Below are 17,836 nucleotides of genomic sequence, written 5' to 3'. Positions count from 1 at the left end.
TAAACTTAGTGGAATGGGTTTTATTCTATGGATGCTGTTCCCCAGTGGTTAAAGGTTACATTGAGCCTAGAATACAGATTAATAATTCATTTTGACTTCTGTCACTATCACTGTATCTCAGCAACATATGTGTTATAATACAATTTTAAAGATGAATCATCCTGTTCATGTTCACATCTGAGGTCAAATCATGCTACTGTCACTAAAAATGAATGTCTCTATCTTTCCATATCTTTCTCATCCAGTCTTTTTCACAAGCAATCCCTAGATATGTCGCTATGATTTTCAGTGTTTCTGGAACTTCACATTAGAAAGTGTCCGAACTCTAAAAAGTAAAGACGTACTGCAGGTGAGTAGGTGAGTATTATGATCAACCATTGCCTTCATTCATGTTTAGCAAATCCATATTTATAAGGTAGAGGAACAGTGTTGGGAAAAAAAAAAAAAAGTAAATATAAGCATTCACAGAGTGGCTTTTTTTTTTTTTTTTAAGAAAAGAATTGCTATGGAAAATTTTATTTTCTCGTATTTTCATGTACAGAAGAATTGAGTTGAAAGTGTCAGAATCTGCAATTTAGATGTCTGCACCTAAGGTAGCTATCTATCTTTGAGGGAGAAAAATAGTAATTTGCCTAATTTTTAAGGAAATGTCTCAAATACGTCAGATGAATCATAGTCTGTTTCTTTCTATACTAATAAAAAGAGCAAAAGGTGATTATATTAGACTTAGATGGTAAAATCATGTGAAAAGAGTCCTTCCCATACTCTGATGTAAAGTGTTTAAAAAATGTCTACAAATGAATGTACAGAATATATGTATATATATAAGTCTGCTAACAGACTTTCAAATACATACACAAGTTCAGTCAACACTTTCTGACAATGAAATGAATACATTTTAATCCTTTTCCAAAGGAAAATAATAGAAAATCTCTATGTTCCAAAAGCAAACGTCAATGCACATAGAAGCTAATGAAAAATATACTGAGGAAAAGGAAATATATGAGAGGTGATACCTGAGATGTATCTTTTGTGAATGACCTGTTTTAAAACAGAACAAGTGAAAGCAATAACACTTACAGAAGAAGCAAAGTGACATACTAAGTATGAAATAGCAGTGTCTGCTAGGTAGGCAGATCCATTTCTTCAGATCTTATACTAGGAATTGAAGAACATTTTCTAGATTTAGTTAAGAAAAAAAGATCTATTCTGAAGACTCCAAATAATGACACAGTGTTACTTTTGTCTTACCTCTATGAAGAAGAGACTAGCTGCTGATGTTGGATGTTGGTACATATAGACAGTCACGAGGATGGCTGCAGCCACAATGAGGACCAGGACTAAAATGCCGATGATTAAACCAGCATGAAGTGTTCCACCCTTTTTCTCTGCAGCGCTGTCATCTGTGGAAGCTGCATGAATGACACGCTTATTAGTGCAATAACTTATGTCTTATCCATTCCATTTCATATCTGGTAACTGAACATTTGCTTTTTCATTATTACATGTCTTGCTTTCCAGATCCCATTTTGGAAGAAGATGCTAGGTGCTCTTTCCCATACAACTGAACAATCCTATAATCTTAATGAACAGACATTTCCAAACATTTTACTATTTTTGAGTCAATAAACAAAATTAATACAGTTTCATTTGAACATAATCTGGACATTCAGAAATTCCTAATTACCTTCATAATGAATTTTGTTTTGATTTTCTCGTAAAATCATTGCAATTGCCCTACAGACGAGTACCAATTGAATACATTTTGAGTGTTGCATTTTATTCTAGTTTTTAAAGCTTCAAGTTGAGAGATGGCATAAATCTCTATGAGGTCTAGATAATAAACATTCTGAAAGGCCGATTCATTAGCTTAGAGAGGGATTTTGAACCACCCTGTGCAACTGAATCAAACTGCCAAAACTGTAACAGATGGACGTTAAATGACCTTGCAACCATTTTAACCTTGGTCCGAATGGAACACACAACCAAGAATTACAGAAGACCATTCATTTACTAAGCCTGATTCAAAGATATTGTTCATGCTATGCTTCTTCCAGGAAAAAAAGTGCTGCTCTATCACAAAAGCAACTTGTCAACTCTGCCTTCAAATTGGTGACTGTAAATCTTTTAATAGCACTGTAACCTCTGTGAAAAAGTCTCCCAACAAATTAGACAAGATTCACTCATCATTGGATGTGATTCCTGCTTTTGGTGCGCTCAAGCCCAAAGATTCCCACTGCTTTCTGCTTTTCTGCCAATCCTAGAATCACCTCCATGATATACTCCATACAGAACTTGTCTCTGATCTCACTTATATGCATTTCTTTTTCAATTCCATTTTTAAATTTCCTCTCACAGTGTTTGCTTGCCAAGCTGACTATAGTGAAAGTGGTTGATTTTTATAGTCATCCTTTTGGTTGTATCACTTCCCTGAACTATTTGTTTGGTTGTATTAGAACGTTGCAGTCTGTGAGGTCAGTGGTCATCTACCTTTGATTTGCTCTCAGAAAGCAGCCATTGAATTATGAGTATTGCTTCAAACAATTACAGTGCTAATACAATTGGTAACAACCACAACAATACTTGTGCATGGTCTTTCACTGTTCATAAGATGGTGAGCAAAACACTCCGTACTAAGATTAAAAAAAAATGAACTGGAAAATAATAAGAGTATCTCCTGATACTAACACAACATTAAATGCTTCCTATGAGGGGCAGTAAAAGAAAGTAGGAATAGTTAACCACATTGAGGTTAACTGTAACAGTTCAAGCATCCCATGGAAGGCCTGCATAGCTGGTTCCACAAATGACTTCATGGCATCATTACAGCAATAGGGAAAAAAGGAAGATGCATTATCTTAGCCACAAGCTGTTTCTAACTATTACATGGAAATATTTCATTGTAAGAAGAACTTATTCCTGTAAGTTTCCCAGTGTCAGCCTTATTTGATTTTTTTTTTTTTTTAAATAGAACAGACAATGAAAATTTTTAACCCATTCTTTCATATTGTAGTGAAATAAGGGAGATAATATCCATAATGTAGATCTTTGAGCATTTCCAAATGCATTCATTGTCAAATGCTACTTAGAACAATTCATGATGGTAGCCTTCATGGAGGAAGATAGAAGAAAGGTGATACTGAAAAAGATGGCTCTAACTTTCAAACAGCAGAGTTCTTTACTCAGCATTGCCAGTAATAATTTACTAAATAGCTACTAACTTCCAGCTGAGTATAGCTGGTGTATAAAACTCTAGAATTAATTTGTGCACCACAACTATATTTATTACTTGTACATATGTTTCAAATGGCAAAGCAAACACAAGTTAAGCAACTGAAAGACCATCTGGGAAGGCCTGCTTTATTGTACATGCTTTGGGTTGGGTTATTAATTCCCAGTGATGACAAGCTATTTGTTGTGTGAATCACCCCACAGAGAAGTAACAATTTCCCATAAGGAGCAGGTAATTCCTAGATTGTCTTTCTCATAATTGTCTGACAACTTCATACTCTTCTACTCAACTCTTCAGTGCCACATTGGTGAATCATAAACTATTACTTGCACACATTTCCAGGCCAATTTACACAAAATGAATAATTTGTATTGTTACTATGTTATGGTTGAAAGCAGAACATCATATTCTGCATATTAAAAATTGCTAGATTTCAGCAAAGATACTGACCACTTTATAAAGGCCATTAAATTAATCTGTTTTGATTTATTATTTTCTCAGTATTTAGCATACAGATTTGCAAATAAAAATGCTGTCACTTCACAGTAGAACAGGTGACATTAGGCTGCCTAATCTAGGGTAGTGTACTGCATGGACATCACTGCAGTGATCAGAATGACAAACATGAAAACAAATGAAATAGATTCTTAAATAACAACAAGGGTAAGTAACTTGTAATTTTCATAATCGAAATTCAGTTCATTGACCCCAGGGCTATAATACTCATGAGGAATTGATTTCACTGTCTTTGCACAGAGACAATAAACAATGTTGTCAACTTTGAGAACACTCCCTGCTTGGAAATCAACTGACAGCTCTTTTAAAGAGCTACCAAGGGAAATAGCTGAAAAAAAAAAGGAAAAAAAAAAGAAAAAAAAAAAAAAAAAGAAAAAAAAGTGCTCAGAAACTTTTTCACATGCAGAAGTATTTATAAGCTTTTCAAAACACATCTGCTGTTCCAGGCAAGGCTAAACCCATAGGAGGATATTTGTCTTTTGAACATTTTTTCCCCAAAACAGCTTTCTCAGTGGAATTTTCCCCAAATTTTCATTTTCCTGTGCTCAGGAAAGTTGTTACATACAATATACTCTATTTACAACTCCTCCCCAAATTCTTTAATGTATAAACCTTTTAAGCAGAAAGAACATGTTAACATCTGCATGGTTACTCTGTTTCTCACTAGGTTCTGAGTAGCAGTACAGAAAGAGTAAGTTTTTTCCCCAAGATACAAAATGCAAACATGAAATAACTGCTCTCCTGCTTGAATGCTGTCTAAAAAGAAAGTAAAAACAATAGGAGCGTTTTGATTGTATGGCAAACACACTGGGACTGTCATTTTTGCTTTTATATTACTGTGTTATGTCTCTAGTTACAGTTGAGTTATATCTTTTTGGTGCAGTAAAAGCAAAAACCTCAAGAAATTATCACATGTAAATGTCTTGTCCTGTTCTATGGTCACTATGATGCTGACTTTACCACGAACAAAGGTGTGTACAAACTGAGACAGAGCATTTGTAAACATGTTACAGATACTTTCTCACCACTGGTATAGCATAATAACAATTGAGGTCTACAAAAATAATGAAATACAATATGTTCTCTTATTCAAGCCCAAGGTTCACACAAGGTTGCCACTGTAACAGTTTTATATATAAGAAAAAGAACAAGACCTGTAATACATATATATATGTCTGCCATGATATGAGATAGAAAAGTAGCAGCTTACCAGAGATTTACATCTCTGATTGTGTGAGCGGAGATAAGAAACATTTTTATTGGAAAAGGAAGAAAACTATGTGAAGTTCTATTGCTTTCTGACTCGGATCTTTCCTTTAGACAAAATAACATTGATTCAAGGGCAAATAATGGATGGTAATATAAAAATGAACTTTTTTGCATACCAGGAATTTGGAAATAAAGTTTCACCATTTTCCTCCATGTTGTCCCTTCTCACTCATGTATTTTGATCAGAAAGCTAAAAATTCCAATCTAATTGCTTAGATGCACATGCACCTTTAAGGGGCATCATGTAATATCTTATTTGATCCTCCTGACTGACACAGGTACACTAGCAAAGTCAGATATATAGGGTATAAATGTCCTAAGCAGCAGTGATCAGCCTGAAGGAAGTCATTCAGTCCTGTTTTTCCATGAAGAAAACTGAGATCTTCTCACCTCTTTTTACCAAATGTATGAATTTTCATGGTAAATCCTTGAATTTGTCACAAAGAGATAAAGAACAGACACTGATTTATTACAAGATGAGCATTTGCTGTTATGTCATGTGGCAGAATTGGACAAATTCTAAATGTTCAGCACAAAACATGATTTTTTATTTTATTTTATTTTTTTTTTTGCTGTCAGGTCAGATGAATATGAAACTATCACATACATATGTGAATATACATGCAGCCCTATCGGCAGCTTGCCTGGCATGAACTTAGTCTTGTGGTGAAATAGCTTGGATAACTACCAGCCCAGTGAAACATTCCAACAGATGAAATGGTGCCAGACTGGAAAAGCCTGCTGGTTCAAGTATAACCACATCTACAGTACTTATGCACTCTTATGCATAATACTCATGAGTGTGCACTACATAGATTAAAAATTAGAGAAGCTCAATTTTTTTATTAATTATTATTATTTTTCTTTTAAAGGCAAACATGCCATCTTTTAAACTGTTTAGTTGTTAACATTGAAATACTCTTGCATTCCACAATTTTTATGTTAGGTAATGAACATTTAGGGTAGATTTATGCCATGCTTCTAATACTAATACAAGAGTAGTATCCCATAAATACTAGCTTAGGAATGTCAGATGTGCTTATATATAACATTAATAACCCTTACCACATGTAACTATGATATTAAAGCTTAAAGTGGTAGATTATATTTCTATAGAGCCCACAAACAAATTGCCAATACCTGGTGACAGAATCTAAAATTAGGTGGAATTAAGAACAGTATGCTTGGATATGCTTCTAATTGAAATATTTCACTTGATTCACAGTAATCACCTTGAATTGCAACTATGTGAAAACTCTCATGTCACTGAAATGTGAAAAGGGATCTTTTTGCACCAATACTTCAAGAGATTCCAACTGCAGTATTATTATAGGATCACAGAAACTTGATGATCCTGAAAGAATGCGTTCTTTAGGTTACTTAAAGCTTTTGAAAACACACTGCTTATTTTTTTTTTTTTTTTTAAATTAATATATTTTTCATAGGGATCCCATTATCCATTAGACACCTGTAAGTTTTCTAATTCACTCTATATAAGATATCTCAGTCTGAAGTCCTGAAGCTGCGAGGGAAAGTGCGATATATTGAAAGCTGATTTTTTTTGTTATCAGTCCATTTATACTTCTTAGTTGGCTGCTGGATTTTTGCTAGTTATTAACTTTTGCTAGTTACATGCATTTTATATATAAACAATGAAAGCATGTACTGCTTAGGACTGACACCATCTTATATATCACAAAAGGGGTAATATATACTTGGCCTTGTAGAAGTAATCTGTGTGAGGAATAAAGCAATTTACACCCCTTCTCCAAGTTCCATTTCAGGGTAATAAAACTGTCCATCACTGACACTATTGGAATACCTTGACTTCAGGAAAATCAGTACTGATTTGGTTGAACACGGCAGGTCAATTCCTTCTCTCTGCTACCATCCCTGCTATCTGCCTGATATGCTACTGTTAACTAGGTTACATTCAGCCATCCTTACACCCACAACCATTCTTTCCTCATAGCTGGCACTGGACCATTTTGTGTGTGAATTTCTCTCACCAAGGAGCTTGAGGATGTGTGATAGATGTTTCTGCATGAGAAATCCATGCAAGCCATTTGGCAACACCTTCTCTGCATGTGTTTGCTTTCCTCTTTGGGCAGCCAAATAGCAGAAACTCTCTTGCCTCTTACATGGTCCACGACTAACTCACATCCACAGATTCAGGTTCACGCCACTAGATCTCTATTCTGATTGGTGCATTATGTCTAGATTGGAAGCTGTACTGCTTTCCTCTATTTGCCTGACTGTGAGCTTGTGCTCATATGCCAAGAGGAAGGACGTAATATTCAAGGCAGCCTAGCTCACAGGGATACAACCTATGTGAGCTTGGCAGAGACACTGAATTTTTTACCCTGTTTTGGGGCCCCACTTACACCTGGAATATGAGTCTATGAGAAGACTGCTTGTTTTACGGAGCAAGTAGTCCAAAGCTAAGCTTTCTTTTCCCTATACATAAAGCAGATTCCTGAGCAGAAGATTAATGACCTATGCAGAGTGATTGTGGGAGGGACGAATTGAATTTATAGTGGGAAGAATTCTCTGGAGGCTCAGAGAAATCCCCCAAACAGTATGTTCTCTACCTCTTCTAGGAAAAACATGCTCTGGACTCAATTTCTTCATGATAATAGAGCATGATTTTCTTGCTTTTTTGAGTTCATTCCCTTAGCATTTGTTAACATTTTGAAGTTAATCCACTGCTACAGTTTTCTTAGTATCATGGCTATTTACAAAGTCCTAGTTCAGCTAATGCTGCAAGGAACGAAAGGTGGTCTTTGAGTGAGGGTATCATGTATCATCATGTGTAACCCAGTATCTGTCCAATTGCTATCAATTTGCTATAGGACTCTGGGCAACTCAGTAAGTCTCTCCAAGATTGATTGCTTAGTGCACTAAGCAAGTGGATGTGAATGCACTAACACCAAACTTCTCTGTTTACAGAATTACAGCAATAACTGTGTTAGCTAAGGATTTATGTTCTTCTGCCCTAAAATATCACCTAGTCCTGCAACAATTATCATTCATTGGTGTTCAGTTCAGTCTGAGTAGTTTGAAGCAATTTAAGCTGTTACAATATTAGGTAACATCAGCTGTCACAAAGCTCAATATTTTACCATAGTATTTGGCCTGGCAATGCAGCTGAATTCCTAATTCCAAGAGAGCAAAAATTTACCTGGTTAAAGAAATGATATGAGTGGGTACCCTATATCATTTTACATTTGGCATAGAAAACAAAAGACAAAATAAATCAGTATAAGAAGTCGGAATTAAACATAAGTTGATGTCTACATACAGTTGTTCTGTTTTAGCTAAACTGTTTAAACATCATGCTTCTTTAAAGTAATGTGGTTCATAATGCCTAATGTGATATAAAATGTCCTTTTGTGCTAGAAGCAGAAAGTGACATTGCCTTTATAGAAGATACATTCTTTTGGCACTACTTTGGAAAACTGTTTTTATTTGCTTGAATTTCTGCAGAGTAATATTAGTTTTTTTTTGTTTTGTTTTGTTTTGTTTTGTTTTTCCAACATACTCTATAAGTATAATGAGATGATGACAGCAAAATTAGGATACAGTGAAGATACAAGAAATTCTGGAATTATCCTTTTTTAAGGAACATTTAAATATAATTCAAAGTGTCAAAGAAATAAACACAAATGAACGCAATCTGTCAGTGTTCCCAGGTTAAATGTCCTAAAATAAAAGATTATTAATTTGTGATTCTATTTTTCAAGCAGAAAAGATGAGTTCAGCACTTTCTATTTGTGATTGCTCTAGAAAATACTAGTGTTGCACACTGGCTGTTGTGTATGTAAAATACATTTCCACCTGTATCTAGTGAACAAAGAAAATAGAGTATTTATATCAGAGGCTGCTTCTTTTCCAAAGCTGTAGGGGCTGTTCTCAGCTTTGGAAAGTTCCAGTTGAATAATATACACTCATATGGTATCGCACTGAATTGGATCATTTAGAAACATAACATATTATTAAAAAGTACGTTAGATAATTATTATCCAGCATGAAATAAGGCTAGTTAGCTGAAGATCAGTTAGCTGGAGAGCAGTGTGAAAAAAACAAGACTGAATCTTGCCCACAATTTGTCAAGAATCCCTATGGTAGGAAGACTGAAATTTTTAAGGGAAATTAGAGACAGATCTAGCACTGGGAAAATTTATCACTGTGTTTAAGATTTACAAAAGTACTTTATCAAGACTCAAAAACTTGGGATTGTAGTTTGATCATTTCCTATCCTGCTTCCCAATGTTTCAAACTAAAATTACGTACTTTATAGCACTAATTTTAACCTTGTACACCACTAACGTTCACATCCAGACCATCTTTAAAAGGTACACTAACTAGAGCAAGAAGAAGGATATAGACATTTCCTTTTCCTACATATGCTGGAATGGACTTGCTCATAAATGTACAAAACAGGTAGATGTCTTTTTGCATAGTTTTGCTTTTTTTCACAACAGTAATTTTGTAATACATTTTGATGAATGAGAAAAGGTAGCAGATTTCCAGGCACTTACTGTCCAACACACACATTTTTCTTCTGAGTTATAAAGCTGGAGGATTGAGAGGGACTTATAAAAATCAAATTGTCACAACAAGGTGTCTAAAAAGGTCAAATGAAATGTCTGGACGTGCTGGCCAATCATCTAAATCACCCACCAAAGAGTTCTCAACAATAAAATACTGTATTACTGTATTGCCACAGTCAATTGCTCACAATTTTTATGAAAAATTAGGCTTTTAAACCATTTAGTCATCTGTGCTGTGGTATAAGAAAAATGAAATAACTGCAATTGCAATTAAAAACAAAAGCATACATTTATTCTGCTGGATATACCTTAAATTTTAGAAATACTTTTCTTCTTATTTTAAAGAGAATTAAGATACAATTAATATCACGATGGCATGCCAAGCGTACTAAAAATTGGTTTAGACAGGTATCTATTGCATGTGTTTGGCACCTATCAAGTGTCTATGAAGAAAAAGGGAATACAGAAAAAATAAAAACAAGCAAGTTTGTAAACATGCCTGAAATGATTGTGGTTGAATTACAGCATTAGCTTGCAAATTGATTTCTCATATAATTAAAAAGTCCATGCACCTTGGCCTAAATCTGAACTATAATTTAACCTTAGCTGCTGCTTTATAACAGGTGCTTTCAAAAGTTCCAGGCAGAGGTGAGACGCAGAATTTCTATAGAATCCTCTTTTGCCCAACCAGATATTGACAGCTACCATCCAAGGACACATCAAGCTGTAGGCCATCATTGATCCAACAAAGCTTTGGTTTTCCATTATACCCTTTCATTAGAGTTTTAGAGTCCGAAAAAGCAAAAACCCTGTATTTTTGACCTGAAAGAATTTACTCTTTATGAAAAGCTGACAAATCACAGAGAATTAAAAAACATGCTTACAGCTGCAGAGATTTTATCTGAGCCTAATTTAGGGGTCACTGGAAAATTCAATACATAATTGAAGAATCATTGAAAAGAACTCCCCAGATTAAAATCTACGTTTACTGCGTGAATGAAAATCCTGGTGTGCTGCTTTGCTTCTTTGTTGTTTGAAGTCAATTTCTTCTTATTATTATTATTTCAACAATGAAAGAAACTGCTTAATGGAAATGAATAATCACATCAGTTGTTGGCTTGTCCTAAAATGCAGCAGCTTTCTGCAAGTAAACAGACTTTCTGTATTTAAGAAGAGTGATATCACAGAGCCGAGAAAATCACTTTGCCAAACAGGCCATAGACACTCCTCACTTTAGTTCACTAGTTCATAGACACTCATCATTTAGTTCACTTCCAATGGGGTTTTTCTTTTCAGAAATTGGACAGAGTAGACAAGTGACTTCTTGCAGGCAGAGAGCATGGGTCTATATCACCTAGGAAGACAGCTTATGTATGGGACAGAGGGGAAATGTGTGAGTGAAGTGCTGACTGATTCACCTTTTTTATTGATCTCTAAAAGCACTGAAGTACTTTTCACAACAAAATAAAATGCCATTTGATTTCAAGCAGTCAGAAAAAGATTCAGGGATATTCCCATAGACAAAGTGTGTAAGAGTACTGCCCTGAGTTTATAGATGACCTTATTCCAGGGCATTATTTCTGTGCCAAATGCATGTCAGACAGCCTCCCCTGCCTCAGATGAAAGGTAACCACTGCCAATAAACTTTCCCTTTATACCAGTGGAAATGCAGTTTGTTTGGATTTGCTCAGAAAATCAACTTCTGCTTTGACTGACTGTTCCAAATCCTGGAGAAATCAACCTAAATCTTCCCATTCTCCTCAGCAAGCAAATACAGACCCAGCCTACATCTAATGACCAAACCATCTTCTAACTAATAGCAAAATGTCATTGGTCACAAAGGGAGAAGGAATAAACCTCAGTTTTAAACCTCAGTCACTGAAAAAATTGGAGCCATTGACATTTGTCAGTGCTTACTGAATATTCATAGAGACCAAACAGTGGATGTGAGCACAGTGAAGTGTGTTTCAAGAGTGGTGACAGTGACATTGGGTCACCTCTGTTGCTGGTGCAGATTTTGACAAGAACGGTGTCCAGGCTTTCGTACGTGGCTGGTGAAAATGCATAGCTAATGGTGGTGACTATTTTGAAAAATATTTTTTTGTAGTTGAGAATTAGCTCTATCAAACAGTGTTATTGTGCTCTTTGTATCTGTTGTCGTTTCCATAGAAACAAATAGGAAGTATTACTTTCAGAGGGACCCACAGTCACTCACAGTGATGTATTATTTAGAACTAGCATCATGTCCTCTCTTAAGACAGCTAAACAATTATGTATTATTATAATACAGAACTACAGTTAATAACTGTATTAATTCAGTTAAACTTTGTCTTTAGTACGCTTTTTTTTTTTTTGAAGATAATTAAGCCTGTTGTTTTCTTAAAGTCTTACAAAGAAATTGTAAATATTTAATTTACTAAGCAGTTGCTAAACTTATTTGTCCTTCTGCTCTTCTGTAGAACTGTGAAAGGCTGAAGTCCCTTGGGAATCTCGTAGAACCTTTTCTACAGCCTGATTTTGATTAATGAAGTTCAGCAGGGTGTAATTTGACAAGACACTGAGTCTATTTACACATACAAAAAATCATCTCTTACCTCCATTATCTTTTAGGTGCAGCGCAATCTTGGTATCATCTATAAAGGAAATCAAAGTTAGCTGTAAGAAAATGCATTTTTCTAGATCATGAGTTGTCTTAGGAATTATTTTCTTTCTGATGCTGTACATCTTCCACAATTAAAAAATGTTTTGGTACTTAATTCAATGTGAGATACCATGATGTTCCTATACTGAGCAAGGCTTTACTTCGTATGAGTCTGATACAGTGTAAAGGAGGATTCAAAATACTGTAAATAAGGCACTAGAGTCCACCCCATAGCACTTAAAAATAATTCCTTTTCGTTACATCTTAATTTTTGAGGTAATAGTAAGGTCTGCATGAACGGCTACAAGACAATAAAACAATTCCTTCTAAGAGTTACAGAAAAGCCTATCAATTTTAAATCCTATTTATTTACATATTCCTTTTCTCATAAGAAAACATTAGCAGGTGTGCATATGGCAAAAATTCTGCAGTCCAAATTTTGCATTTACAGTTTCTAAACTTCTCTTGTGAACAAAACTAAATCTTCTTACCAGTAGATTCTCAACTTATAATGTCTACAGCTTAAAACAGTCTACAGTCTTGTCATGTGCCACTTACAAATTCTGAGCACATCTGGTATTTTCCTATATGCTAGCATACAATTCCAATAGACATCTCCCACCTGCTTTATTCTATTTTACAGATGCCATTTGAGTAATCTGGGTAAATTTTCTGTTCAGCTGAATTTCCCTCAGAAGCAGGAGAGCAGGATATCTCTTCCACAGAAAGGGAAGATTTAAGCAGCAGTGAAACAAGGATGAAAACAGACACACCATCACTTACCCAACTAATTCTGCTCAGAAGCAATAGAAACAGTGAGCACTACGTGAAAATGACACTGTCAACTAACTGAAAAAGCTAAACCAGAAATATTCAAAAAGGTTGTTTATTTGGGTTACCTCCAGTTTTCACCTAAATACAATACACAAAGGAATCCAAAATTCATTAACTCTGTTCTGGATGTTTCTTCAGTAATTTTAACAGGATCTTATCCATTTCAGTATGTTTGGGAATGTGGCCTGCTAGTTAAAGGAATATGTGGTTAAAAATATGTAACCACAATTCTACAGAAGTCTGCTCTTTCAGCACTCCCTCCCTCTGTCTTCAAGCTTACCTTCATAAAATCATAGAATCACAAGGTTAGAAATGACCTACAAGATCATCCAGTCCAACCGTCTCCTCATCACCATTGCCACCACTAGCACTAAACCACATCACGCAGCACGTCATCCAGATGCCTCTTGAACACTGCCAGGGACGGCAACTCCACCACCTCTCTGGGCAGCCATTCCAGTGCCTGACCACTCTCTGAGAGAGAAAGTTCTCCCTTATGTCTAAGACATAACTTTGCAAGAGGAAGATGCAATAAGGTAATATCAAATACTACTTTGACTAATTTGCCACTCTTTCCACTGCCCCCAAAAGAAAAGGACAACATGAACACAGAGGAAATTTTTTCTTAGACTTTTAAATGACATATTTGCCCTACAGGCTAAATCAATCTACATAATTCACCTTCTGTGGGTAGGCTGGTTGGCAGCTGGGAGCTGGTGAATCCTCTGGTGGTTGTCAAAACTCGGAACTTTGTGGTGGTCGGTTGAAGAGTAGTTGTAGAGTACAGCGGTGCTTCAGTTGTGTTTATATCCTTATCACAAACCTTATCTTTTGACTGTTGGGAAAAAAAAACCAAAAAAACAACACTGGGAAAGAACCAGCAATAAGATAAATAATCTTGAAAATCTTGAAAATGAACTGCTCTGGTGCAGGAGCACCCTGTGTGCCTCTTTTAGAGTAGTTCACCACTACCAGCATCAGGCATCTTTTTCTTTTATTCCTACTTCATGAAAAGAAATTAAAATGTACAATTTCTGGTACTTCTATTTTTAATTTACAGTGTTTTTACTTTATGTCCACTTGATAAAAATATATGCAGCATGTCTTTGGCCTTGAAACCCTTCTTTCTAATGTGATAACCAAAAGCATCATAAGCATATGAGAGACCTCTGATAGGCTGAGAACTACTCACATACCTCTTCAGGGCAGCCACTGTCTACCCAGTCTTGCCGGTGACGGTCAAATCCGCTGGAGCACCTTTAAATAATGAAATAGATATAAGTTGTCCAGATGGAAATAGGAGGAAAACAAAAACACAAAAGGACAGGAGAGGAAGAGAAGAGAATGATGGAAAGAATAAATAAATGATGTGATTTATTTTAAAATCCATATGACTTCTGTGGTGTTACTTTTGTTCAAGAGGCTTTTGCTTGCAGTATGAGTTAATCATTTCATCCATTTCAGTTAATGGCATTTCAGTGAGAGATTTATTATTATAGATTTTTTTAATTTATATTTTTAAAATAAGAATATGTCCCTTACACAGGATAATTACACTTATGGCTGCACTGAGCCATAAGATCTTTAAGTCTGATGTCAGCCATATGGATGTAAAGTGGGTTAATTATTTTTGTCCAGATTCATTAGCCAGGAAAATGCAGTCCTACAAAGGATGTAATGAACCAGTCACTTCTTTTATCAGGCAAGAATAAGACACTGAGATACACATGTTAGCATGAGATCAGTGTTCATGGCTTTAGATAACAGCTCCACTGAACAGAACACTGAAGACAATTTGAGAACACTATATAGCTGTTTCCACCTCCTCACTAGCAGTAGAAAATTTGGACACATGCATATTTCTTATCCTATCAGGTGAAGTTGATAAACTGTTTTCAATGTTCTTTCTTATTTGCAATATATGACAGAGAAATTTCAAGGCAGCTTGTAACGTTTTAATATAATGATTCCAGTGGCAAACAACATTTTGCAAGCTTTTATACAGTAACTTAGTTTGCTAGAGAACTGAACCATAATGCCTTGCTTTGAAAGTGATTCTCCCCAGTTAGGGTTCTTAAACTTTTTTGCATATCCAGATGATGTCATTTGGCACCCACAGTCATAACTTACCTGTTTGGATAGTAAGTAACCTTCTCACTTGTTTTTTAATGAGACAAAGCTGGCAAACAAGGCAACTATTACAGCTACTTGTATTTTTACAATTTTTCATTCTCAATAATGTGCCAAGATATGTCAAATGCTAATACACATCAGACAGAAACAGGAAACGTGGTCTACTTTGGAAAAATGGAGAATTGGAAGTGTTTCTATAGAAATAAAGGGGATATAAATAATTGTAACAAATCCCTTGGTATTACAAAATTCTCTGTATAATTATTCTGAGCAAAATCTACATCTTTGACAAAATATTATTAAGAAAACCATTTTTTTCTCATTAGATACATTTGCATTGATTTTTGTTCCACCTTTAGTAATGGTAATACAGAAGCACATCCATCCCTAACAGATGTCATTTATCACTCACTTCATAGCAACTAACTATTCCAAAAGCCTGTTGCAGTAAAGAAAACAAACTCCTCAAACAGAAAAGTATCACAGAGTAGTATAGAGATTTCCTTACTAAAGTACAGAAATACTGACATGAAGAGTTTTTTCCTTTTCCTTGCTGTCTGTGTCCAGTTCTGGGCTCCCCAGTTCAAGAAAGACAAAGAACTAATGCAGATTCCAGTGGAGGGCTACAAGGACAGTAAGGGGTCTGGAGCATCTCCCTTATGAGGAAAGTCTGAGACCTGGGATTGCTCAGCCTGGAGAAGACAAGACTGAGAGGAAATTGTATCAAAGGTTACAAATGTTTGAACAGCTGCTGTGAAGAGGAGGCGGCCAGGCAGGCTGTTGTCACTGCTGCCCAGTAAAAGAACAAGGGGCAACAGGCACAAACTAGAACACAGGAATTTCCATTTGGATATGAGAAAGAACTTATTTTCTCTGAGGGTGACAGAGCACTGGAACAGGCTGCCCAGAGAGGCTGTGAATTCTCCTTCTCTGTAGATATTCAAAACTCACCTGGATGCTTTCCTGTTCTATTTACTGTAGGGAACTGCTTTAAGCAGAGAGTTGGACTAAACAATCTCCAGAGGTCACTTTCAAGCCCTACAATCCTGTGATTCTGTGACTAGTGAGTAAATGAGTCCTTTGCTGGGAGCTCTCTCCCCACCTTTGGGGTCTTCTGCCTCCATGAATGTTTGAGAGAAAAAGGAGAACCTTGCTAAGCATAAAGAAATTATGTGACAGTCCATGTACAAGTAGAGCATAATGTTTGAAAGCTTTAATTAGTAACTTCTGTCTTGAAGGAGAAATCATATAATTTTCAGATGCACTGAACACTAATAAACCCATTGTATTTCATTCATACCACTCTGTCTAAAATCTAATGGGTTTATGGCTGTTCTGAACATCTGAAAATGAAGTCCAATGTTTAGATACGATATTGAACTACTTCATAAATTCCTACAACAATGGCAAATACATACACATGCTCAGACCCAACAGTACTTACATCTAGTAGGGATTAATGAACCTTAGACCTAATCTTGTATCTAAATGGTGTTAAACTAAAGTTCCAAAGATTACATGAAAAAAAACTTATCACAAATGCAACCATATAAAGTTCTGAATTTCTTCTACCAAATGGTTGAAATACTGTGGCAAATAGCATTACAGGAATTGATTTTTTAGAATGCCTCATTCTAACATGTAAATCAGATATTTTTCAAATGAATCTACCTCAGAGAAAAATACACCAAATCCTGCACACTGTTTACTAAACATTTTCTGTTGATAAAATAATGAGTCCAAACAGGAGCTAGATGCACTTGGTTCCAAGTAAACTTTGTCAACTTTTTTTGAGGCATATGTCAGTAAGACTTCAGATGTAGTGGCTACCATCATTGCTGTGTCACTGGGGTAGAACTCTGAAAACTGTCATTTCAATCCACCACTTGCTCTATGGAATGCATTTTTAAGACCTTCATTTAGTAGCATGTCGATAATTCCCTGTTGCAATTAAAAACATTGCAGCAGATTTGATTAGCTATGCCATTTATGCCATCTGTCAACATGGCCATTTTATAGCAACTTCATTTTCAAGTGATGACCCAAATCTGCTTTTAGCAAAGCAATAACAAATATATTTTATGAAATGAGAATAGGAACATTCATGGAATGTAAAGAATTCCAGGATTTCAGTGGAAGTGGGGAGTACTGGTTCAGGGAGCAAATGAAGAATTAAAGTATTTGCATGTATATAACAATAATGATTCTGCATAACTAATGCAGCTGAGTCTAAGTAACAAAAAAAGATGTCAGAATCCTTCCAGTGGACTGTATATAGCTAGAACAGATATGGAGATGTCATCAGATCTACCAGATGCTATGTATCTCTATTTGGCAAAGAATATTTAAATGACAACAGGTGCTCATTAAGTGCATGAGACAAAATTCTATGCTTTTTGTCTTTTAAGGGAGTTCAATGAGAATTAATAAAAATAACAAATCATACACTCTTTACACAGAAGAGTCATCAAGGTTTAACTTGTAAAAGCTAGAAACATAACGGAAAATTATTGGGAAGGGACAAAGTCTGAATGGAAAAACCACGTTGAGCCAGTATCAGAACAGAAGCACATTAAAATGTACATGTGTCCTTTAAGTGTACTGTTCCCTTTTTATTCTTCCTGAATATCTGTAACAGTATATATACTATGGATTTCT

General features: G+C 35.5%; 1 protein-coding gene across 1 annotated transcript in view; it reads right to left on the bottom strand.

Moving 5' to 3' along the window:
* Positions 1-17,836, bottom strand: part of PLXDC2 (plexin domain containing 2) — a gene marked incomplete at both ends in the record, with an annotated part of 233,776 nt that overhangs the window by 9,198 nt on the left and 206,742 nt on the right. The window contains 4 exons of the mRNA XM_079538477.1: positions 1,252-1,412; positions 12,165-12,203; positions 13,727-13,880; positions 14,242-14,302. Coding sequence (XP_079394603.1) covers positions 1,252-1,412; positions 12,165-12,203; positions 13,727-13,880; positions 14,242-14,302 — 415 coding nt within the window. The remainder of the gene's footprint in view (positions 1-1,251; positions 1,413-12,164; positions 12,204-13,726; positions 13,881-14,241; positions 14,303-17,836) is intronic.

The sequence above is a fragment of the Tetrao urogallus genome (assembly GCF_951394365.1).
Source record: "Tetrao urogallus genome assembly, chromosome: 7".
NCBI lineage: Eukaryota > Metazoa > Chordata > Aves > Galliformes > Phasianidae > Tetrao > Tetrao urogallus.
The sequence above is the reverse complement of the archived record's forward strand: the minus strand, read 5'-3'. Positions and strand labels throughout refer to the sequence as shown.